This window comes from Suillus subalutaceus (assembly GCF_016647625.1).
Source record: "Suillus subalutaceus strain FC151 chromosome Unknown DFJ58scaffold_48, whole genome shotgun sequence".
NCBI classification, from domain to species: Eukaryota; Fungi; Basidiomycota; class Agaricomycetes; order Boletales; family Suillaceae; genus Suillus; species Suillus subalutaceus.
The window spans coordinates 42,182-64,340 of NW_024540297.1; the positions used below are offsets into that span (position 1 = coordinate 42,182).

The window sequence follows — 22,159 nt, forward strand, 5'->3', positions numbered from 1 at the left end:
TTTCCGAATAATGTCTTCTCGAAGTTTTCAGTCTATGGGAATATATACCCAACCTTTCCACGTCACGAGATTGTCGGCCTCAGCCCAGCCCTTTTCCTTCAAGATGAGCTTTTTGGTTACGATTGCGTCACGATTCGCATGACGATGACGCGAACGAGTAAGAAAATCATCATCCTCACTCACAAGCTCAACCTTCCGGAAGATTTCAGGCTTTAGCATGGTGACATTCTCATTATCCTTTTCCCCTGTCTCATGATCTGCTCATCTCGACAGAAGATCTGCCTTCTGGTTCGTTTTTCCGGGTTTATGGTGCAGAGTAAAATGATAATTGGCTAACTCTGTCACCCACCGTGCCTGACGACGATTCAACTTCTGGGGCTTTTTGAAATATCCGAGATTCTAATGGTCTGTCCAGATCTCGAAGTCATTTGCAGCTCCCATCAGATGGTGGCGCCATTCCGCTAGAGCTGTCATGATGGCGAGAAATTCCCGGTCATATATCTCGTAGTTTTGTTCAGTTTCATTCAAAGACTTCGAGAGAAATGCAACCAGTTTCCAAACACCATCTTGGCACTGAAAGAACCGCTCCAATGGCTTTTCCGGAACTGTCTGCTTCTAAACAGTAAGGATCATCATCAGTGGGGATGGCGAGAACAGGAGCTGAGGAAACTCGACACTTGATTTCCTCAAAGGCTCCAGATTGCTCAGGTCCCCAGGACCAGTCGGCATTGCCTGTCAAACTCATAAGGGGTTTCGCGAGATCACCGTACCCTCGAATAAATCTCCGATAAAAATTTACGAATCCTAGAAACGCTTGAAGTTCACGTTTCATAGTCGGAATAGGCCAATCAAGGATTCCGTTGACTTTAATGGGATCCATATGCACCTGTCCTTCCGAGATGATGAGGCCTAGGTACTCGATCTCGGTCTTCTCAAATTCGCATTTTTCCGGCTTTAGGTACAGCTTGTTTTCCCGGAGGATTTGCAAAACACGACAGGTGATTCGACAATGCTCTTCGAGATCCTTGGTGAAAATCAAGATATCATCAAGATAGATGACAACCTTTCCATCGTTGATTAGGTCTCGAAAGATATCGTTCATCATAGTCTGAAAGGTGGCTGGCGAATTTGTTAGACCAAAGAACATAACCAAAGGTTCGTAAAGTCCCCGATTGGTCAAGAATGCCGCCTTCCACTCATCACCCTCCTTTATTTGCACATTGTTATATCCCCAGCGGATGTCAAGCTTCGTGAAATGTTTTGCCCCCTTGAGCTTACCAATGAGCTCCTGAATGAGAGGGAGCGGATACCGATTTTTTATGGTAGATGCATTGAGCTTTCGGTAATCCTGCACCAGGCGAAGTTTCCCATCCTTTTTTTTGACAAGGAAGAAGGGTGAGGCAATTGGTGACTTCGACGGGCGGATCCGACCAGATCTGAGATTTTCTTCAAGGAAAGCATCAAGTTCTCGCTGTTCCCCAGGACTGAGATTATAGACTTTGCAGTCAATGACATGCTCACCTGGGACCAGTTCAATAGCGTGGTCCCAGGGTTTATGTGGCGGCAACTCGTCAAAGACTCCTTTTTGAAGACTTCCTCAAAGTCACAATACAACTCTGGGATCATCTCTTCAAAGGTTTTCTCAGTCCGTGATCTGGACACTTCTTCGGCTAACTGTTGAGAGGTAGTAGTATGAGCACGGATATGTGCTGATCCCTCCCTCGAGTAGCTGTCGAAATCGAAAGCAAACAGCTGTTCCCCCTCTTCAAGCTTAACCTCTGGGTCATTACTCATGCAGTTTTGCTGCTCGTCCTCTTCCGTAGCCTCCAGTTCATATAGCTCATGTGTATAAGCACACGTCTTGGGGCAACGGCCAAAAACGAGAGTTCCAGCCGTCCAGTCAATGGAAGGATTATGGTATTTTAGCCACTCGTGGCCAATGAATAGCTCTCCCTTGCTGAGATTAGCAACTCCGAGAACAAGACATTCAGTGTGCTCATGTATGTTTAACTGGAGAACTACATAGTGCGAAATCGCTCCTCCAGCATTAAGAGTACCATTGGCATTGTAAACAGGAATTGGACGGGCTAGTTTGTGCATGTTAATACCCTTGGCTGCAACAAATCCGGCATCAATCGTAGATCCTGTGCAACCGCTGTCAATGAGCGCCCGAGTACCAAAAGTACGTCAGTCATCAATCGTGGTCAAAGCAGCAGACATCAAAAGTGAGTTCCCTCCTTGCGAGCCTCTAATGTAACGTTTAGGACCGCGAAGTTCAGATATCGTTTCTGTCGCCTCATCAAGAGATAGGGCATTCAACTGTTCGAGCACCTCTCGCGTAGCTTCAAGGTGTCGTTTGGAATGAACAGCTGTTTGAAGTAGTCCAATAGCTCTTTTGTAAGGCTGATCTCGAAACCGGTGTGCAAACCATGAGGCTGACCATGGTTCTGGTCTTGCTGCAGGGTTTTCAGCTTCACGGGGTCCCCTCGGGCTACTCGCAGCAGCTTCACCCTCAGATCTACCACTTCCGTGCTCCAGATGAGTGCCTTTTCCCTTAGACAAAAACTTCGGGATAGGAGTTTCACTTCTGTCTGTCAGTTCATCATGCGCTCGGATCGAGTCTATGTCGTCAACTTCCTCAACAGTAGGTTTCATGTTTGAGTACCGAGAATTACAGGATAAGGTTGATGATGAAATAGAACTCGAACCGTGGGTCGGAGAGGACGCACTACCTCCCAACCTTTTTAAAAACCCTTCTCTCCCAACCACCTCTTCATCTCCTCCTTGTCTTCGTCAGGCATTTCTTCAAGGACAGCTCGTATCGCAGCCGATTTCCCTTGAAGACAGTCCTTCGCGAGGTGGCTGTGTCAGCCACACTTGAAGCATAACCCCTGACGACGGCAAGCATCAACATCCATGGGAAGTCCTTGGCCACCAAAGGTGCCTGTTGCAGAAGCTGCAGAAGAAGTTTGCTGAGGAGTAGAAGTGGAATGGGGGTTCTGGCTGGAGCCAGTTCGAGGTGGAGGTGGAGTGGGCAAATGGGAACGTTGATGACGAGCCTCACATTGGCGATAAAGTTGATCTTGTTCGATCGCCTTCGCTTTCCAGGCTACAAAAGTCCCAGCCTTGATAGTATCTGAACTCTCCCAGATGCGATCCACGAGATGAGTATTCAAAGCTCGTTTGAGGAGTAGATTCAAATGATCATCACTCCCCGCAGCCCATCCTGCCGTTCGTGCAAGTTGGTCGAACTGCACAAAAAACTCTTCGGCAGTCGAACTACCTTGCTTCAAGAGCTCGAGTTGACGCTGTGCCTCTCGTTTGGCATTGGCATCATCAAACGAAGCTTTCAAAGTCACCTCGAAGTCTGTGAATCTCCAACGCTGGGTATCAGGTAGAGAGAACTGCTCTTCAGTATAATTATCAGCCCAAAGGCCAGCACTCCCTCCTTTCATACACGACGTAGCAAACAACACCTTCTTTTTGTCGTCCGAGAATATTTTCAGTTCAGCTTCGAACATTACACGGACCTGTCGCCACCACGTTTTGAAGGCAACAGAACCCTTGGCACCACTGAAATCATCAGGGCGAGACAAGAGTGTCTTTTCAGACTTAGAGCCTGTGCTGGACATATTGGAATGTGACGGTGATGGTTTAGGGGTTCGAACTAGCGGTTGGGTGCATCAGGAAATTCACACATTCCTTATTTTGCCCTTAAACAGACTTATTCACACTTAACCACCTTGTTGAAAGTGGATCTACTTGTCCGAAATTTCAACTTGAATGTATTAAGAAAAAAAATGTTGAGATGTATTAATGGACATGTTTTATTATGTTTCACATTAAAAAAATACAAGATATGCCAGGTGAATGATGTGAGAGAGAGAAAACAAGTTTTGAAATAAGTGAGATAAGCTGATTAAGGACATTAAGGAATGTGTGAATTTACTGATCAGTGGTGATTGGAAGTCGAGGTTGAGAAATTTCGGGAAGAGAGTTGGTTGAATGTGTAGAAGGGTTAGAGGTCTCCGATACAGGAGAAGGTGCTCGAGTGTTTGATTTAAACGTGATGAGAATAAGCGGTTGAAAGCGTTAGGAAATGGTCTCGGGTCGGTAAGTCAGTCTTGCGCTACTATCAGGACGAGAAAGGCCGAGGCGAGACGCGGAGCGACAACCACAACGGACTATCAAAACAGACGACGTTAGCAAGACCGGTAGGTACAACATTGAAGCTATACCTATCAAAACAGACGAGCGCAAGACTAAAGAAAGGAAAAAGGAGAAGTGCGGTGTACTAACTAGTAAGGAATACCAAAAAGGAAACTGAAAAACGTTGTTCATGACACAGACCTCTTTGACGCCTTACGAACACACCATCGTGCGAACTTGCATAGATATTGCTTCTCGACCTCACTTGCTAAGCGCTTAGCGCTTCACTCAAGGACGACATCTTGCCTTCTTCTATGACCCATAAAAATGCACATCGGCCCTAGGCTTTGTGCGAGCCAAGTCATTCTGGTTTGTTTGTGCGTGTGTTTGATGATATATTTCTTTGGCAAAAATGACTGGGACGAATGAGGTAAGTCAACTCAGAAGTCCAACTTGAAGATGCCCTCCCAGTATATAATAGTGTTGCCGACCTGCGACGGAATTCAACGTTCGACCTCTCCTCACTTTCCCAGTAGTATCTGCTAGCGCGTGCTCGTAATGGTTAGCTCTTCAGAATCGAGGAGCAGTGGTTATTTGTGCACTAATAGCTCCTTTAACTGTGACAAGCCTAGGTTCGTTGATTGAATCCCAGACACAGCAAGACATATTTTGCAGGTCGACATCCCCACCTACATCTATTGTGCCTAGTAGCTTTCCTCCCAAGGATAGCTCTCCCATTTCGTTACACCCAGAGACTATTATTAGTGATCCCACCCCTCAAGTTGGTGGGGGCAGCACCATCCAGGTCCCGATGAAAAGCCTCGGTGTCAATGATGACCGCCACAAGCGCCCTATCCAATATGCCTTATTTCAGGGTGGGGCCCGTGATGAGAATTGCGACTTACCCACAAAGAGGCACAAGATCTTACAAACAACAGTGTGTTCATTCAAATACTAACTTCTTTCGTCCATTTCTTAAAAATTTTCTTCAGTGGAACTGCACTTCAGGACCTTCATCTAAGGCTACACAGTATCTAGATCGGCGGATGCTCGAACTTTCTCGTATCACTCGCAGAGCTATCGCGGAAAGAATGTGATATCGACGTCTAAACTCCCATGAACGCGATCTGATAAAGTCCATCGTTGAAGATGAGAAAGAGCTGGGCGAAAAAGAGCTGAAGGGGATTGATATGCAAATTGGCTCCCTCTGTAATACGCTTCAGGACGGAGGCACCATGATAGGTACATAACAAAGGGTGTAGGTTTAACCCTAACGAAGTAGGGCCCTGGTGCGAAGTTCTTCTGAAGATTTGGATGCACCAGTTCCGATCGATTCTGGATCTCATTGTAGCTCAGCATGTACGTCTGATTTGGAGGAATAATTTGGTTCTACGACCACCATACTTACATAGTGTTGTATGTCTTATGTAGTTATTAGCAAACGTTGTTGACTCAGCTCGCTTTGAACACCTCAACCGTCCTTCGCATTGGAGATGTTCTTGTCGCAGAGTATCCTTGTCCTGATCCTCGCTGTATAGAGCTCAAGTTAGGTACCCAAACCTTCCCATGTAAGTATCTGTGCCCATCAGTAAACCCCAGGAAGCAATCTATATTTCACCTTCTTAGCCCAACTCTGCCAATCCTCTCCTAGAGCACGCTGCAGCATCTTGTCCTCCACTGAAGACCGGTTGATGGAAGTCAAAATGCCTGTCGTAAACATGAAGAAGACAATCGCTGCTAATACTTTCATGTTAGGCACTTGTAGAATTCCAGACTGCCTCATCCACGACCCCTGGCTTCCATGCATGATGACAATCCCGACATATTGGAGAAGGAAACCAGTGTAGCTTGGGTGACGGACTCGGACGATAGAGTACGGACCGCTTGTTACGATTCTGTGCTCTTTTCTCACACTGAGCGGGAAACTCCAGAACTTTCCTAAGGTCGATATGCAACAAAGCCTGAGCACGCCGCCAACCGTGAGAGAAAGACTGCCAGCAAGGAAAACGGGAGTGATTGGCGTGGAGTGAAGTGCGTGCAAAAGCTGCACAGCGCTAGCGCCATAGACGTCCTGCGAGGGATCTACATGCATGGCCAGTGTGTTGGCCACTTCAACAAGTGATGCTGCCCATGCGCTAATCTGTTACATTATCCACCGATCCATACAGATAAAAATCGATATACGGGAGAGACACACCTTGAATGAATCAGGACCCTGAAGACGTAGAAACAGGGTAATGAATGATTCGGACACTGATGGCACCACCTTCTCTTGAGATGACGGTGGCAGAGAGCGAGAAGTCATCGAGATGTGCATGCCACAGACAAAAATTGATACACAGGACTCGGAGAAACACACCTTCAACGAGTTTTCAAGCCGAAGTTCTAGAACTAGGCTGATTAATGATTCGGATGTCGAGCGCGCTACCTTCTCTTGGGATGACGGGAGCGGAGAGGGAGAAGTCAACGAGATATGCATGCCAATGGCTGAAGCCACGAGGAAGGGGATCTTCAATAGACTCATACTGTAACACTGGACTTGCGGTGAGTTTCTTTAAATACCTGAAATTTGACTCTTCCATTCCTACGCGATAAAACTCCCAGAGGATAAATTTGAATCTTTAGGATGAGTTTCGCAGGGATTGATGAACTGTCAAACCTTCCTTGAACGCGATCCTGACATCGAGGACTTAGATACAGTCATGCATCTATAGTAGAGTACGCTCAGTACGTCCCGGACAAAAGAAAGAAAGCGTGTCATGTTGTTGGGGAACTTGAGGTTGCTTTGGGACATTCTGCTAGGAGCGTATTTCCTGGGAGCGGCTTGACATCTTATTCTTTTCTTGGCATTTCACGCCCATTGTAGATCAAAACCCTCAGAAACTTGGCTTCGTCTCGTGAGCATAAAAATGGACGACTTCGACAATGCAAATTGTGACGAAAATGTCGAGAGGTGTAATTATAATATGGCCACTCCAAAGTGACCGCACTTAGTAAAGGTTTGGCAAATTGAGATGACTGCGAGCGTCTTCGCGCACACGTGCATGAGTCGAGTGGTTTTGTTTCATGTCATTAAAAAGCGGGGAGAATGTGATCAAACTGTATAAATTCAATAGTATAAACGACGGAACCCGAAAATCACGTGACCGTGAAACGCTCAACAAAATTTGGTACATCTACTGGTAAAGTGGTACTACTACATACTGCATGTTCAACAAGGATAGCACTGAAAGGTCGTAGCAAAACAATCTCATCCAAGTGCGATCCATCCACACAACTCCATACTGTCACTGATCTCCATCGGCATCCTCAACACGCTCTCCTTATGCAGCTCATTAATATTACACCTCTCCGAACACAGCACAAACCTCCCAAGCCCTCCCTCCCGTCCAGCGAATATACACACCGTTGGCGGTCGCTCCGCACGGAAATAGTACATCGTCGACGAACATGTGTCGATGAGCGTATAGATGTGTCCCGCGTCTGGTCCGCTATCCGCTTGTTTGGCATTGCCGTATTGTGTGGGCGACCCTCCCCGTTGTGTGCCTTGTTCTGGAACTGAGAACTGTGAGCCGCTCGGCGTGAAATACATTCTTGGGAAGTGTCCACTAGCAGCACCGTACAAGTGCCTCTCTGCCTCCCCAATGCTGATGACCCCTTTCACTCCGATGAACCATGGTTGTGCCTCGACGATACGTCCAGATTGACTGAAAACGAACAGCCGAGGGGAAATTATGAGGAGCACGACTCCAATTACGATGAGTGCGATGCCTTCCACGTGGTGGATCGTATATATACTAATCCCAATGAAAATAGTTGGCCACGAGAGATACGGAATGAAACCGATAATCTTCCTCCTCAATGAATATGGGGTCATATGCGCAACATCCGGGAAATCTTTCCATCTGATTGCTGCCGCCCGACACCCGTCAACCACAAGAGCTCCATTCTCTGTGATACCGGCGACCTGGATCTCCGGTAGAATATCCCAAAGTTTGGCGTCGTAGATATCATTGTCAGAGTACCAACACGCCTCGTTGGTGATGGTCGAAGGTAGCATGGATACCATCCGCTCAACGATACGGTCGTTGTCGTTGGCCATTGACAGCCTCACAAGAGCGTGCAAATTGTCCTCCAAGCGGTTTGGGTGAATCCGGTGCTCAAAAAAGCCCATCAGCGCATACACACGCTGAGCCTTGTACGCCTCATCCGTGACAGGCGTCTCGCCCATCCTCTCAAGCCTTGGCGGGGGACTAGAAACGCCTGGTGATAGATTGGCCGCACCGCGCCGCCATATAGCTGATTTCAACAGCGTCAAGCGCTCCAACCTCTCGAGCGGATCCTTCCCGCTGTATGCGTTGATGATAGCCTGTTCAACATCGTAGCTTGTGTAGGCCAGGTTGGCCAGTTGAAGCAACGACAACGGTGTAACCGCTTCCCGATCTCGGAACTTGTAGCAAAGGTGACGGCTCAGGAGGGCTTCGGGCATAGTCCACATCCGTTCGCCCCAGCCTCTCCAGCACTTGTTCTCCCCAGTCGCATATTTGCCGAGCATGATCAAGGTCATCTCTGCTCCACGGTAGACATCCGCCATGCAGTACAAATCCCGATTCTTCTCTGACGGCGTCTCTCCTACACACTCCAAGTCGAGCCAATACGCATTGTATTTCTGTCCGAGCACTGCTACACGAACCTCCTATGAACTGAGCCTTTTGTTTCTTCTGATCTGAGCCTTTAGTGTAGGCATCACCGGAGTAGAAAGAGATGGCGATGAATTTGGTATGGATGATAATATCGCGATCCGCACATGGGACCCATTCATTTCGGATTGGGTCGCGGATGATAAGAAGTCGAGGATAAAGGGTATGTGTACGGATATCCATCTCGCCCTCGTCGATAGCGCGCGAAGAATGCTCCTTAGGCGAACGAGCTGCCCATAGCTGACCACTGAACTGGCGACTGTACGGTTTGTAGTATCCAGTGTTATACAAGTCTGTATCCTCCCCAGTGTCATCCCCTAAGTTGTGGGGATAGAAAAGCTGTATGAGTAGCCGGACGAATGACCATAAGAGCTTCAACGTAAACCACACCCATAAGGCTATGTATTCAAAAATGATCCACCATCGAATGGGGGGATTGGTTAGCCGATAGGCGATTTTGCTTGCCTGGCTGGTGTGGTCCCTGATGGCAACTTCACGTTTGCCGATGGGAGTGACGGCTTGCACAACAAGTTTTCGACAGATTCCAGTGGTCGGGCTGACATATCTCTGTTCTAGACCGTGCGTTTTTGGCTTGCCCAAGTCGTCATAACAAGTGATGGTTTCTCCTCGCGTGACTGGGAGCCGCCAGTGCATGATGACCGATCCTGTTGAAAGCGTCAAATAAAGATAAGACTCCCACAAGAATTTCGAGCTGTCCAGACTTACGGTGAGCAGAGATATACGAGCAGTGTGTTACCTGGGATTACTACCCACAGCGACACTCGAGCACTAGTACCTTTATATTACACTTACCCGTGCATAGCTTCAGACACCTGATCTTCCGCGTACATGTTATAACAAATTGTAACCCCTCATTCAGACGCGTCAGTCATGACTGCGCAAAGATGATCAGGGTGGATTACAGTAACGATGCTTCTTGATGTGCTTCGCGATTGAGGCTATGAACCTATACCTGATCTGTGGGTTAAAAGAATCAAACGCCTCAAATGTCTCTGAACATCATTGGCTCCCTATTGGGCCTCCCTGACGGAGATAGAAAGCTGAAATTTGACAGAAAGATGTCCGCCGGGAGACCCAGGAAACTCATCTGCGAAAAGAAGAATAACATATTGGTGGGGCACTGGCGACTGATGCTAAGCAGTGCTCGGTGCCCACTGGTGTCGTTCAAATTCCTGAAAGCAAGAATCTATGAACCAAGATGTGATCTGACGTGAGTGACTGGCATTGATTGTGAATTATCCCACATGCGATACAAGCGATACTCACTTGAAATGGGGGTAGAGGGTTTACTAGCCTGGCCACCAACGATTAATGAACGGCAAGCGTTTGAAACCCATTGACTGGTTAGTGAGTACTTAGCGATGAATCCATCGTATTGCCAAAAATTCTTTTGTCAATCTGATATTTTGAAGACCAACAGCCTCCAACGCCGTGAAATCTTCGAAGCAGAAGTCGCCATGGTAGTGAGGAAAGCACTGTAAATAGGAGACAGCGTGACGATTTTCCTAATCAAGAAAAAAAAGTCCGTTCTCGTCGTCGTCTCATATCATATGCGCGGTTTCTACATAGTTTCTACTGGCTGTACGATCGGTGATAGAATGGATCGTATCATTGATATGTAGTTTGTCCTCGAAGTCGATTCACTTACCATTTGTTTCGCCTGCATCATGAGCTGTTGAGGTTATACCAATAAGAATTGATTCAGGACCTACAATGAATCTCGATCAAGTACTGTGATAGTCACATGGTTTTTTGCAGCGGCTTCCTCGCACCGACGGGTCTTGTGGTATGGAGCTTCAGCTCGTATACATCAGCCCAAATTTGGAGAACGATGTAGGCGCCACGTCACAGTGCTAGTGTCGCTGGCAGAACTTCAGGGGATCTTAGACTCGCGGATGTGATTTATATCTGAAGTTTGTGGTTGTATGGGCGACGCCCGTGTCTTTGTCTCTCTCATTTCTGTTTGTAGTCAAGGGATAGTGTTATATTCACTGAACATCGATCATGGTATATGAATCAGGTTGTGCCAACCGCTGATGATTGATGCATCCACATCCGATCAAACGCACGCGATTATGCACTTACCATTTATTGGCATCCTTATGATATGATAGGCCGATAACCAAGGTGGGGGACGAGAAGGCGTGCATATGCTTAGGACGCGGGTTATTCATTGAAAGGGTTATACAGGTGAGTGATCTGTTTGCTTCACCCTTGTTTTACATATCCAATGTTTCTGTCATCTCGATATAAGTTCTCCTCGGAGGTCCTGTTATCCTCGGAGACTGCCAATGCTTATCGACAATCATCGAGACAACAAGCTTTTTCAAAGGCTCGCATCACCGCTAGGTCATTGTTAGGCCAAGTTTTGCATAGGTTTTCATTTGAATAAGATTCGAGTGGTGCACATTGGCAGCCATATGGTACAGGTGAGCCACTCTCTCAGCTCGATCTTTTCTGATGACGTGCCAATAGAATGTTACTACATCCGGTCCTTCTTATACAATTGAAAATTCTAGGTCCATACGGACGCTGCTGAGGCTGAGTCTTCTTTTCTCCGTGTCCTCTCTCTGGATCTAATAATGGCATTGCATTTTCACTATATATCAATCAGTGATTCTTAACTAGGACGTCTCTTGTTGTGAAAATTGATTCCCTGTCGGCACCGCACCGACTTAGTCCGAGGACGAGGAGCAGGGAACTCACACACCGGTAGAACGTGAGTGTTCTGTTTGCTTCTTGTAGATTCCCCTATTTTTGACAGTGAATTTTTGGTCTGGCCTTGACCTGTCGACACAATTCGCCTTCCATATTTTACGCTATTCAAGTGTTCCGCCGGTGCAAATGTTTCACGACCAACATTTGCGTTGAGCCCCTGGCTTGACTTTACCTTTGGTCAGTCAAGGCAGGAACGGACATCATCCCTCGATCTCATTTTGGTGATCCAAGCACCGCATGGTGGTAGTATATATGCTATCGCCATACGTCTACCAAGTTCACTACTCACCCACACCCCCATTCTATACCAATATGCCCATAGTCTCGAATGATCCCACTTGGTGGTCGACCGTCAATGCATATCGTGTTTCCAGCTATTTTATAGGTTCGTAGAGAGCAGCCGGATGTTGAAGCTGATGTCTCCACCTAACCTTGACTGTGGTTCCTAGTTGCCGCCTCTGTTGGATTAATGTATGATTGGGGTAAGTATGATAATATCAAAGGACTGCTGATATCTTACAAGTATTTTCAGCACTTACATTGGGACAAGAGGTATGTTGATGCTGTGACCGGAGTAGCATCCTGCTAAGAATGGTTTTATAGGTAGAATTGGTCTGGGTGAGCAGAGTCTCATGTTAGAAGAACACGCATGAAAATACACTTAATCCTAGAGGCAACGCTGGTCCCTAATGACAGTTCTGTATCTCGGTGTATGTAACTCGTTTGTCGCGGTTGTCATGCTGTGTTGACTTGAAAGCATCCTAGGTGCGCTACCTTGGAATCATATTTGTCGCGTATGTTTGGAAGGTTAAACAATAAGTGTTGTACTAATCGTCTATCTCTCACAATCAGCCTGGTCATGTTGGGTATGTCTCCTTAGTTCATAATTCGCTGTCTTTGCTTCTTCTGACCGACGGCATATAGGCAGTGTTCCGATCATCTCGCTGACAGATACAGTGAGTCTTCTGCACAGATGCCTACTATTCCCCTCCAATTAACCGTGGTGCCCTGTAGGAGTGAGTATGCTTTTTTACCAACTTTAGTTCATTAATGACTGCCATACTATACTGTCACAGATGTGAGTCTGTTTGGAGTGTGCTACCCGAGGCTGGTCATTAACCAGATTCGTCAGGCTTTATTTTGTATGTCGTATGGAATTGGATGCGTGTTGTGGTATTTGCAATGCTGTGGGGTGAGCTTCGCACCTGCTAAAACTCAGTGATATTGACTTGACTTAAATATCTTGCAAGTCATCATCATCACTCGGTTGCATGCCATGTATCAACGATCCAGAAAGATCCTGATATTTCTCATTGTCACATTCCTGGCTGACAACATCTTCAATGGAGTGGCAGCTGTACTATCAACGATGCATACTTCAGGGGGTACGCTTAATTGTGGATGAAAACAAATGTGTATGTGACTCATTGCTAAATACCAGAGGAACTCATTCTCTCCGGCACCTATCAGTGCTCGATAGCTTTGCGGAAGATGTACCATACTTCTGAGTTCCATTACTTGGATACTCAGGCACCAGTGTGGGAGGTCATCATATTATGTCTCGCAATCTGGATTGCTGTCAAACACTTCCGTGAACTGCGACGACATTCGGCAGGAGGGATTATCGGGGACTGCTTCGCGGTGTTGATTCAAACTCACATGCTTTACTTTGCGAGGTGAGCTCATTGTGATTATTATTTCCTTTCTCCACTGAAGGGTTGGATGTGGTAGCTTTGTTGCCGTTTCTTGCTTCACCCTCGTTATTGATTTCTTTCCAACAATCCCAACGGTATGTCAATCTTACGCTTACCTCTGCATACGACCACGGGTCATCATTTCTACAGGAACCATCTTCCCTAGCAATTATTTGTTATGGCTTGGTTCAAAATTTGGAGATCGTGCAGATGTTTGTGCTAGGACCCCGCTTGATCCTTAGCGTTCGAGAATATCACGCTAAGCTCGTGGCCGATTCCGACGCAGAAACCAGCATGACCTCAATCGCTTTCCAAGAGCGTGTGCATATATCGACTGGCAATAGCGTGTAATACTCAGTGAAGTTGTCTAGTGCTCTGCAAGGAACAGGGGAATTTGCTTTTATTTATTCCTACTTTCGTGATGGTATTGATCTAAGTTATTTGGTGGTTTGAAGTAGATTTCAAGGATATATAGGTCTGGATTAGGTTTTCGTCGCAATTTGCTATGCGTTGTGATAATGTTTATACCGATATCCTCGATGTCTCTACTGGCACTAGCTGTCCGGCCACACTTACACCAACTACTGGTCCTTTTCCTTGTGTGATGACAATTATCCCTGTGATTGCTTGGGAGAATGGGCATGCAAGAGCCATCCTCAGCAATCAGTCCTTGATTCATCTTCTCGCCTCATTCAACGTCCCACGGCTGTAAGTGTTTCTTCTGAGTAGTCATATTTGCCTCTAGACGGCGCTGCTGCTGCAGTACGAGATGGAGCCATACTTAGAGGTTATTCTGACGGCCACGTCGATAATGGAACTTGGTATTAGTGAGGACGAATCGTTGACGATGATAATAGAAGTCCAAGTGTGACATTAAATCGGCATCACGATATCACTATAATGGAATATTATGCAGTTGGCAGTGGTACTGAAAACCAATCGAGTCATCAGCGTTGACGCGTCCATAGATAAAAGAAGTAACTGTCATAGAAAAGCAGAACATTCCTCTGTAGTTTACAGGTTTCACTGTGTGTCATATAGCATACAATCGACATCGTGAAACGCCAGTCCACCAAACCAATAATTACAGTCAGAGCGGAGCGCTCAGGACATATATCATCAATAAACCCCAGGAAGCAATCTATATTTCACTTTCTTAGCCCAATTCTCCCAATCCTCTCCCAGAGCACGCTGCATCATCTTGTCCTCCACTGAAGGTCGGTTGATGGCACCCAAAGCGCCTGTTGTAAGCAGGAAGAAGACAATTGCTGCTAATACTTTCATATAAGGCACTTCTAAAATTCCAGACTGCCTCATCCACGACCTTTGGCTCCCGTGCGTGATGACAATCCCGACGTATTGGAGAAGGAAACCGGTGTAGCTTGGTGGCGGACAATAGAATACGGCCCACTTGTTACGATTCTGTGCTCTTTTCCGACACTGAGCGAGAAGCTCCAGAACTTTCCTAAGGTCGACATGCAATAAAGCCTGAGTATGCCGCCAACCGCGACAGAAAGACTGCCAGCAAGGAAAACGAGAGTGATTGGAGTGGGGTGAAGCGTGTGCAAAAGCTGCACAGCGCTAGCGCCATAGATGCACTCTGGAATCTGCGAAGGACCTAGAATATGCATGGCCAGTATGTTGGCCACTTCAACAGATGATGCTGCCCATGCGCCAATCTGTGATATTGTCTACCGATCCATACAGACAAAAATCGATATACAAGGAGAAACACACCTTGAATAACTCTGGACCTCGAAGATCTAGAAACAGGCTAATTAATGATTCGGATGCTGAGGATACCACTTTCTCTGGAGAGGACGGGGGCAGAGAGGGAGAAGTCAACGAGATATGCATGCCAATGGCCGAAGCCACGAGGAAGGGGATTTTCAATAGACTCATGGTGTGTATGGTTGAACCTGTCGGAAAAAAGTTACGTTAAATACCTTTCCTCCATTCCTACGCAACAAGTTTAACTCCCACATGTGACATTCCTGCTAGCCAGCAGTAGTGGGTATTGTGGTGCCTGAGGTCTGGTCAATTCTAAAATATCGTTGTCGATGGACGACTTTCCATACACCAGCGGTTGCCTCACAGCGCCAGCTCTGGTATAGGTCTGAGATCTGAGATCTGAGCTGTAAAGTCTTTGATTAAACATCTATAAGGTAATACGTATAGTCATTTAAATTTTAGCCACGTGACCTACATTTTGATCTTGCAATAACGGGTACTTGCTGTATCTTAGACCACGACACACTTGTACCATAGCGCTACCCGCAAGGGACAATCGACACCACATAACCATGTCAGACTGGGGTAAAGACAATAATCCGTTCAATCATATCTCCTACGACGCTCACCACGATCAAGCACAGAATCCGATGATACTCCTGCTCCTGCTTCGCGATCGATCGTGACCAACAAACCCGTAAAGAAATGGGAGGGTGAAGACGAAGAAGAATCATCTCCAGCCGTATGTCGCTACCATCTCCTCCCATATTCATCTCACCGATCTTACTAGAGCGACTGGGACGCATCCTCAGACGAATCCTCAGACGACGATAAACCAGCAGCAGCACCCGTAGCACCCCCCAAAAAGAAGGGTACAGTGAAACAAAAGATAGCAGAGAAAGAAGCTGCGAAAGCTGCGCGAGCGGGCGATGATGATGTGGAGTATGATGAAGACTCTGTCCTTGATCCGCGCGAGAAGGCGAGGTTGGATAGGGAGCGCGAGATTAAAGCTGATTTGGATAATGCTGCTGCGCTTTTGGGCGCTGCTGGCCTTGGAGGTGGGTTTTAGGCTCAGAATTGAATTTGGGTTTTGGGTTCGGGCGTTTTGAGCTGATCCCTCTGCGCTTGTGTTTCCAGGCACTTCATCATCCGAGCTAGACGCACTGATCTCCGCCAATCCCCGCACAAAGGAGGACTTCCAGGATTTCTCAACAAGAATAATCGAGTTCATCGTTAAGCAACATCAGGCCAAGCCTCTGTACGCGTCGTTCGTGGAGCATCACGTCCGAGAGCTCTGTCAGCCTTTGAAGGACGTGGAGATCAGGAAGGCTGCAAGTGGACTTACGACACTTGCTAATGAGAAGCAGAAAGAGCAGAGAGACAAGACGAGCGGGAAGAAGAAAGTTAAAGCTGCCACGAAGCCCGTCCTAGGCTCGGCGAAAGTCGCGAATAAGTGAGTGTGTTGTCTTGATCAGCCGTTACGATCGCTGATTGGTTTTAGATTTGATACAGGAGTGTATGATGAAGCGCTGGATGATTTCGGTACTAATCAAGATGATTTCATGTAGAATAGTGCCTGTGCATCTATCATATTACGTCTGAGTAGATTTTTGTCTTTTTTAGTATGGACTAGTATATCAAAGCTCAGTCATCCTCGTCCCCCTCGTCTTCGCTCGTTTCGTCATCGTTGACAAGGCCTACCAACCCTCCGCCTTCTTTTTCCTTCAGAACGCGCCCGGCTTCGCTGAGCTTCGAAGCGAATGCTCTCCGTGCACCAGAATTGGCGCCAACATCCCATATCTGTAGTTTTGCTTTAGAGCCCGCTGCAGCGATCGTAAGGGGATCATCTGGCGAAAACACCGCTGAAAAGACTTTGCCCTATAATAACGAATCAGTACATGGTGTTGATTGCGATGACAGAATAAACAGAGTACTGACCACTTCCATATCTCTCGACGCAACCATGCTCACAGCAGGCTTGCCTCCAGCGGTCTGGTCTACGTTCCACACTTTGACTAGTTTGTCCGTTCCTCCCGTGCATATACAACCCCGCAGCAATGGGCTGACGTCAAGAGCCGATACGGCACCATCATGAGCAGAGAGCGTAAACCGTGCAGGCGAAGGAGATTTCATATCCGTTGGGAGCGCCCGAGCATCAAAGTTGAGTACGAGACCATTTTCCAACGAGACCTAAAACAGTGATCAAAACATCTGACAATGAATCAAGATCAACACTCACATAGAACGCATGCGTTTCCCAAGGATCCCATCGCAAAGCCTCGACATCAGCACCAAGCACAGCCCCAACACCCGTATCCGGCGCCCTAGAATCAAACACTCGAACCGTCCTATCATAACTTCCAGACAAAAGCACCGTCGGTTCTTTCTCGTTCCATTGCACAGCTTGCACCTTATCCTTGTGCACCCCAAAGCTCCTTATCGCACCCTCCCCATCCACGATCGGACGAGACAAATCCCATAGCTTCACTGTACGATCCGCAGATGCGCTCGCTAGCATGTGTCGATGGGTGCGGTTCCATGAGAGCCCGAGGACAGCGTCAACGTGGTATGTGTCCGATGAAGGACGGTGTTTTGTCTTTTTGCGCTTCTTTTTACCTGTGCCCGCTGGGACGGGTACGTGTGCGGCTGTTTTATCAGGTCTGCCGAGGATCATGTCGGGGTACATGCTTTCCATGACGTCTAATGACCATATTTCGATTTCAGGATCGAGCGTACCGACTGCGATGTAGTTTCCGAATTTTGGTGGGGTATCGGTTTGCATTTCTGAGGATGCAGGTGGGAAGTCTAGCCATTCGAGGCAGAGGGGAAAGTTGGGAAGCATGAGGTCGTGGTGGACGTAGAGGTTGTCTTGGGATTCGTCGTAGACGTAGATCTCGAGTTGTGAGATATCATCTTCTGTTTTTGCGGTGACTAGGAGGTTATCTGTTGGGAGGATCTCGAGTTCTGAACGCTCGTCATCTTCAGCATCCTGCATAGTGTTAGATGCAAGTAAAAGAGAGGCAAAGTAACCGCACTTCTTTGAGTGTGATGTATGGATCGTCCTGGTTATCTCTATAAAATGTAAGTCCTTTAATATTGCTGAACGGACCCATCCCTGCGAAACATTAGCATCAATGAGTAAGCGGTGTCCACATATATACCATCTTCTTTGACATCGTCCTCGTCATATTCATCCAACTTATACTGCGCAAGATCATCCCCCTTTGCAGGTGCATCAACCTGTACATTCCCGTCCACCTCCATCGACGCATCCTCCTCGCTTTACAATACCATCAGCAAACATCACAAGGAGTAAAAACAAAATCACGCACTCGACCCATGCATTCTCATCATCGTCTTCATCCGCATCATCCGCTTCAGCACCTTCAGCGCCCTTGCCCATACTCTTAGCAGCATTATGCGCGCGCTCGATCTCTATCCGCGCATCCTCAAGCTCGATACGTGCGAGTGCACTGACGCGCTCGAGTTCCTTCTCATCGAGGACGTATTTGGAGGGCTGATGGGCTGAAACGCCGCGTTTTACCCTGGAATTTTGGTTAGATATGCGGAGTGTGCAGGACGGGGATTAGTTACCATGATACACAGGAGATGAGGTTGCTCATCGTTTGTGATGATGAGCAGCGAATCTAATTTTTTGTGACCGTGATCACGTGATATTTAAACATTATTTCAACTTGGCCGTGTAACTTGAACTTGTTCCTGGCACGATGAAACCGAAGGTCGACTTCAAGCTTCTTTCTGTCACGATTCTGTTCAGCTATCTCTGCCAGTAATTGTAATCGAAACTTTCAACAGTTAGCCTCTAACTTCCGTCAGAGCTCTGGATTGCCTTCAGGCTTTCACTAAGTTATGGATTCCTTGGAAGCGGAGCGAGATTGACATTCAGTGCCAGTGCTGAGTGGACCTGCTGTGCATCTTGACAGTATAGTACCCAATGTCAGGCACACATCTAGATAGACACGTAGGAAAAACAGTCTGAATCGCACAGAGCGCTTGCACCACGCCGCCGCCAACCACCTGGAACCGATTGAAATATTCTTCTAGTCCATCTCAAGTGACAAGCAAGTCTTGCACTCCTGATCATTTCGCTGCCCAGCTGATTGCAGCAGAAATGCATCGTTTCCACTGATTAATAATAATGTGCAACTTGATACCTTCGCTAAGATTTTATAATTAAAATACAGTGCTACAATATTAATGTCACGAAGTGGGTGAGTGGTTTCTGTGCTTGCGAGTGGTCCTCAAGTGCAGGTACAGGCGCGGTGCATCCTGTAATGCGAAGACGAACGGAACGGGAGCTGCAGATCTGCGCGTTATAGTACTGGTAAGTACTACGCGTCGCGTTGCTGATGTGTCAGCGGGGTCACGTGCTTTGGCGTTTTACACGCCTGTGGTAAAATGAGGCAATAAAACCAACTTAATTTTATCTATCAACCTTGTAGTAACTTTGTTCCGCCCACCGTGACAAACTCAATTATTGTGTGCAGCGCCAGTGACCGCACTGCAACGGCGCAGCTTCAGTCTATCACGGCTGCAAGCATTAAGTACTATATAACAATGTGATAGCAATGACTTGGGAATCGGATGTGAATGGCAAAAACAGACGAGCGCTCGCTCGTCCTTCAAGTCATCCCATTGGTTCGGGAGAAAACTCACGATTTCATTTACCCAGGCTTAGGCTACGATTACAATTGACAATTTGAGCTGGGGGCGTTGATCCTGTTTTGCATGTTTTCACTCTCAAACCCGTACTATGGTCTTCTAACCCACTCTCCAACCAACTATAGTGCTTTCTTTAGCCTTCAGGTATCTCAATCTGTGACACGATTCATAAATGAATCACGATCAATGTCAGTATCTCCGTCGTTTGTGGTTCCTTTCTCACCTCATTCGTAGTCCCTGGTGGTCCCCGATCATCGGAGGGAACTTGGGAGAGACTGTGTCAAGTCGCTATCAAGGGTGCCGAATATGACTCCCGTGAACGCCAGCCACATCCAAAGTGCATGGAAGAGACCCGAGTGACCCTTCTCAACGACATTTACCGATTACTAGACAATCAGAAAAATAGCCAACTCATTTGGCTTCATGGCATGGCGGGCACCGGAAAGTCTGCGATTGCGTTCACTGTCGCTGAAAGGATGAGAGGTCTCAAAGTCACGGAGCAAACGAAGATTGAGACGCGGCTAGCGGGCACGTTCTTCTTCTCGCGTAAATACACCAATCGCTCCATGACTGGGTATTTTTTTGCGACGCTTGCCTACCAGCTTGCCTGCAATTTTCCCAGCGTGCGAGAGGACTTGAACAAAGCCATTCGCGAGAATCCTGCTCTTCTAGATCCCAGCAAATCTCTTCGTGGCCAGATGGAGGGACTCTTTCTGAAACCTCTGCGGAGGCTTCAACACAGACTGCGCGAGTGTCCGCCTTCCACGTTCGTTATCGATGCCCTTGATGAATGTGTATCCGAAAGCGAACTCGAGGGTCTCATCTCCCTGCTTCACGTAGCACTTCGTGAACCAGATTTACCCGTGATCCACATCCTGCTCACGAGTCGCTCGGAACCCCACATCTACAATGCCATTCAAAAAAAAGACGTGCGTCCACTGGTGTCCAAGATACCAGCTGGAATCTCTGAGGAGGGCACAGTTACTACGATCATCCCGTTAGATGACGCGGCAGATGTTGACAATGACATACGCGTATTCTTGAAGCATTCCTTCATAGAGCTCAAAGGTCATCCTGGTTTTCCACAACCAACGGCAGATGAACTTGCACAGCTGGCGAGTCGGGCGGGCAGGCGTTTCATTGTGGCGTCTACGATGATGAAATTCATCGATGATGGATACCAGGATCCCCGCGATCGACTTCAGGTCATGCTCAGGTTCACGAACGAGCTGCTACCAGGAAAGCAGGTGTACGAGTTATACAACCTCATCCTAGCCACGTGTGCCAACCCCGCGCGGGCATACCTGCACTTGTCTATTGTTGCCGCCCTTGCGGACCCTCTCCCGATTCGACAAATCTTGGAACTTCTAGGTCCTGGCGTGAACAGGGATGTAGAGACAACGCTGGCGCAGCTCCGGTCTGTCATTGACATTCCTACCGATAGCAGTCTCCCGGTAAACATTTACCACTCGTCAGTTCGCGACTACGCTTCCGACTCTTCAAACTGCAACCTCGTCGAGGTACAACATAACAAACACCCCCATTCCATACTCGCTTATTCCTCTTTCCGCTTGATGGTGCAACCCAGAGGAATTCCATCAAGCACAGCTTTCCAGGATGCGCTCTCAGAATTAAACAGGCAGAGCCAAGCTATGCAACCACACGACCCAAAAAACTTAAAGTGCTCGTTAACCTTCATTGTCGAGCCACCTGAGCCATTACATGCTCTGATAGGTCTGCTATGGACTCTGGGAGATCGACGTCCAGAATTACAATCCTGGCTAATGAGCCGGGACGGGGTTGCCTGGCTGCATGCCCTAGAAGGAGATGACTGGCTGCGGACTCAGGGGGGGAAAGAATGGCTGCAGACAGAATGGGGATTGGACTGGCTGCAGAGTAAGGGGGGCGGGGACTGGTTGGGAAGCCAGGGAGGCCAGGACTGGCTGCAGACGCAGTGGGGAAATGAGTGGCTGCAGACCTGGATGGGGGAATATTGGCTGCACACCTTTGGGGGCGAATGCTGGCTGCAGACTGAGAACGGGAACAACTGGTTGCATACTCGGAGTGCGCCAGGCTCCCTGCAGTCCCAGAAGCAAGACTGCTCGTTGACCCGTGAGCAAGAGTGGCTACAGACTGAGAGATATGGCAGGCCGCCGCAGGACCATAGCGTGGAGGACTGGCAGAGCGTGGAGGAGTGGTGGCAGACCCCTGGAGAAAAACTGGCTGCAGCGCCTAGAACAAGATTGGCTGTGGCATGGCCAAGAAGGACATGAGTGGCTGTGGACTGAGAGGGAAGATTGGTTGCACACTTTTGCGAAGGACTGGCTACAGACCCAGGGGGGGAAGGACTGGCTGCAGACTCAGGATGCTCAACATTGGCTACAGACTCAGGATGGGCAGGATTGGCTGCGTAGCGACGACGGACAAGACTGGCTGCAGGCCCATACAGAGCGAGACTGGTTG

At 47.8% G+C, this 22,159-nt stretch overlaps 7 protein-coding genes across 7 annotated transcripts; 3 read left to right on the forward strand and 4 right to left on the reverse strand.

The window, feature by feature from the left end:
• Positions 1-4,561: 4,561 nt before the first annotated feature.
• Positions 4,562-5,246, forward strand: DFJ58DRAFT_841120 (uncharacterized protein; the record flags this gene model as incomplete). The annotated part of the gene is given in 5 exon segments (XM_041392673.1): positions 4,562-4,579; positions 4,716-4,738; positions 4,758-4,781; positions 4,825-5,086; positions 5,142-5,246. 5 exon segments carry the CDS (start codon positions 4,562-4,564, stop codon positions 5,244-5,246), a joined length of 432 nt encoding a protein of 143 aa, XP_041244252.1.
• A 488-nt stretch (positions 5,247-5,734) lies between these two features.
• DFJ58DRAFT_880803 (uncharacterized protein) lies at positions 5,735-6,673 on the reverse strand (the record flags this gene model as incomplete). Its single annotated transcript, XM_041394546.1, has 2 exons — positions 5,735-6,289; positions 6,509-6,673. 2 exons carry the CDS (start codon positions 6,671-6,673, stop codon positions 5,735-5,737), a joined length of 720 nt encoding a protein of 239 aa, XP_041244253.1.
• Positions 6,674-7,399: 726 nt separating this feature from the next.
• On the reverse strand, positions 7,400-9,586 carry DFJ58DRAFT_702871 (uncharacterized protein; the record flags this gene model as incomplete). The annotated part of the gene is made up of 3 exons (XM_041383635.1): positions 9,576-9,586; positions 8,900-9,514; positions 7,400-8,829 (listed from the first exon to the last, which is right to left on the reverse strand). The coding sequence occupies exons 2-3, from the start codon at positions 9,501-9,503 to the stop codon at positions 7,400-7,402; spliced, it is 2,034 nt and encodes a 677-aa protein (XP_041244254.1). The 5' UTR covers positions 9,504-9,514; positions 9,576-9,586.
• A 2,314-nt stretch (positions 9,587-11,900) lies between these two features.
• On the forward strand, positions 11,901-13,633 carry DFJ58DRAFT_727519 (uncharacterized protein; the record flags this gene model as incomplete). The annotated part of the gene is made up of 12 exons (XM_041385478.1): positions 11,901-11,973; positions 12,038-12,070; positions 12,121-12,140; positions 12,192-12,206; positions 12,260-12,298; positions 12,354-12,382; positions 12,441-12,454; positions 12,721-12,780; positions 12,839-12,973; positions 13,030-13,264; positions 13,320-13,377; positions 13,433-13,633. 12 exons carry the CDS (start codon positions 11,901-11,903, stop codon positions 13,631-13,633), a joined length of 912 nt encoding a protein of 303 aa, XP_041244255.1.
• A 768-nt stretch (positions 13,634-14,401) lies between these two features.
• Positions 14,402-15,184, reverse strand: DFJ58DRAFT_727520 (uncharacterized protein; the record flags this gene model as incomplete). Its single annotated transcript, XM_041385479.1, has 3 exons — positions 14,402-14,722; positions 14,788-14,961; positions 15,020-15,184. The coding sequence occupies 3 exons, from the start codon at positions 15,182-15,184 to the stop codon at positions 14,402-14,404; spliced, it is 660 nt and encodes a 219-aa protein (XP_041244256.1).
• A 305-nt stretch (positions 15,185-15,489) lies between these two features.
• On the forward strand, positions 15,490-16,643 carry DFJ58DRAFT_786077 (translation initiation factor eIF3 subunit). The gene is made up of 5 exons (XM_041390070.1): positions 15,490-15,598; positions 15,658-15,755; positions 15,804-16,071; positions 16,151-16,466; positions 16,515-16,643. The coding sequence occupies exons 1-5, from the start codon at positions 15,586-15,588 to the stop codon at positions 16,579-16,581; spliced, it is 762 nt and encodes a 253-aa protein (XP_041244257.1). The 5' UTR covers positions 15,490-15,585; the 3' UTR covers positions 16,582-16,643.
• DFJ58DRAFT_702875 (transductin family protein/WD-40 repeat family protein) lies at positions 16,644-18,657 on the reverse strand. Its single transcript, XM_041383636.1, has 7 exons — positions 18,608-18,657; positions 18,346-18,558; positions 18,175-18,293; positions 18,049-18,128; positions 17,253-18,002; positions 16,952-17,203; positions 16,644-16,891 (listed from the first exon to the last, which is right to left on the reverse strand). The coding sequence occupies exons 1-7, from the start codon at positions 18,634-18,636 to the stop codon at positions 16,658-16,660; spliced, it is 1,677 nt and encodes a 558-aa protein (XP_041244258.1). The 5' UTR covers positions 18,637-18,657; the 3' UTR covers positions 16,644-16,657.
• Between the last annotated feature and the right edge of the window lie 3,502 nt (positions 18,658-22,159).

Bases quoted from the DNA above. Each gene is read 5' to 3' on its own strand.
- DFJ58DRAFT_786077 (XM_041390070.1), top strand. The intron at 15,756-15,803 runs GTATGTCGCTAC...CGATCTTACTAG, and splicing joins AAGAAGAATCATCTCCAGCC to AGCGACTGGGACGCATCCTC. The intron at 16,467-16,514 runs GTGAGTGTGTTG...GATTGGTTTTAG, and splicing joins TCGGCGAAAGTCGCGAATAA to ATTTGATACAGGAGTGTATG.
- DFJ58DRAFT_702875 (XM_041383636.1), bottom strand. From the start codon at position 18,636: ATGAGCAACCTCATCTCCTGTGTATCATG. The intron at 18,129-18,174 runs GTATATATGTGG...AATGTTTCGCAG, and splicing joins GGACGATGTCAAAGAAGATG to GGATGGGTCCGTTCAGCAAT. The intron at 18,003-18,048 runs GTGCGGTTACTT...AACACTATGCAG, and splicing joins CATACATCACACTCAAAGAA to GATGCTGAAGATGACGAGCG.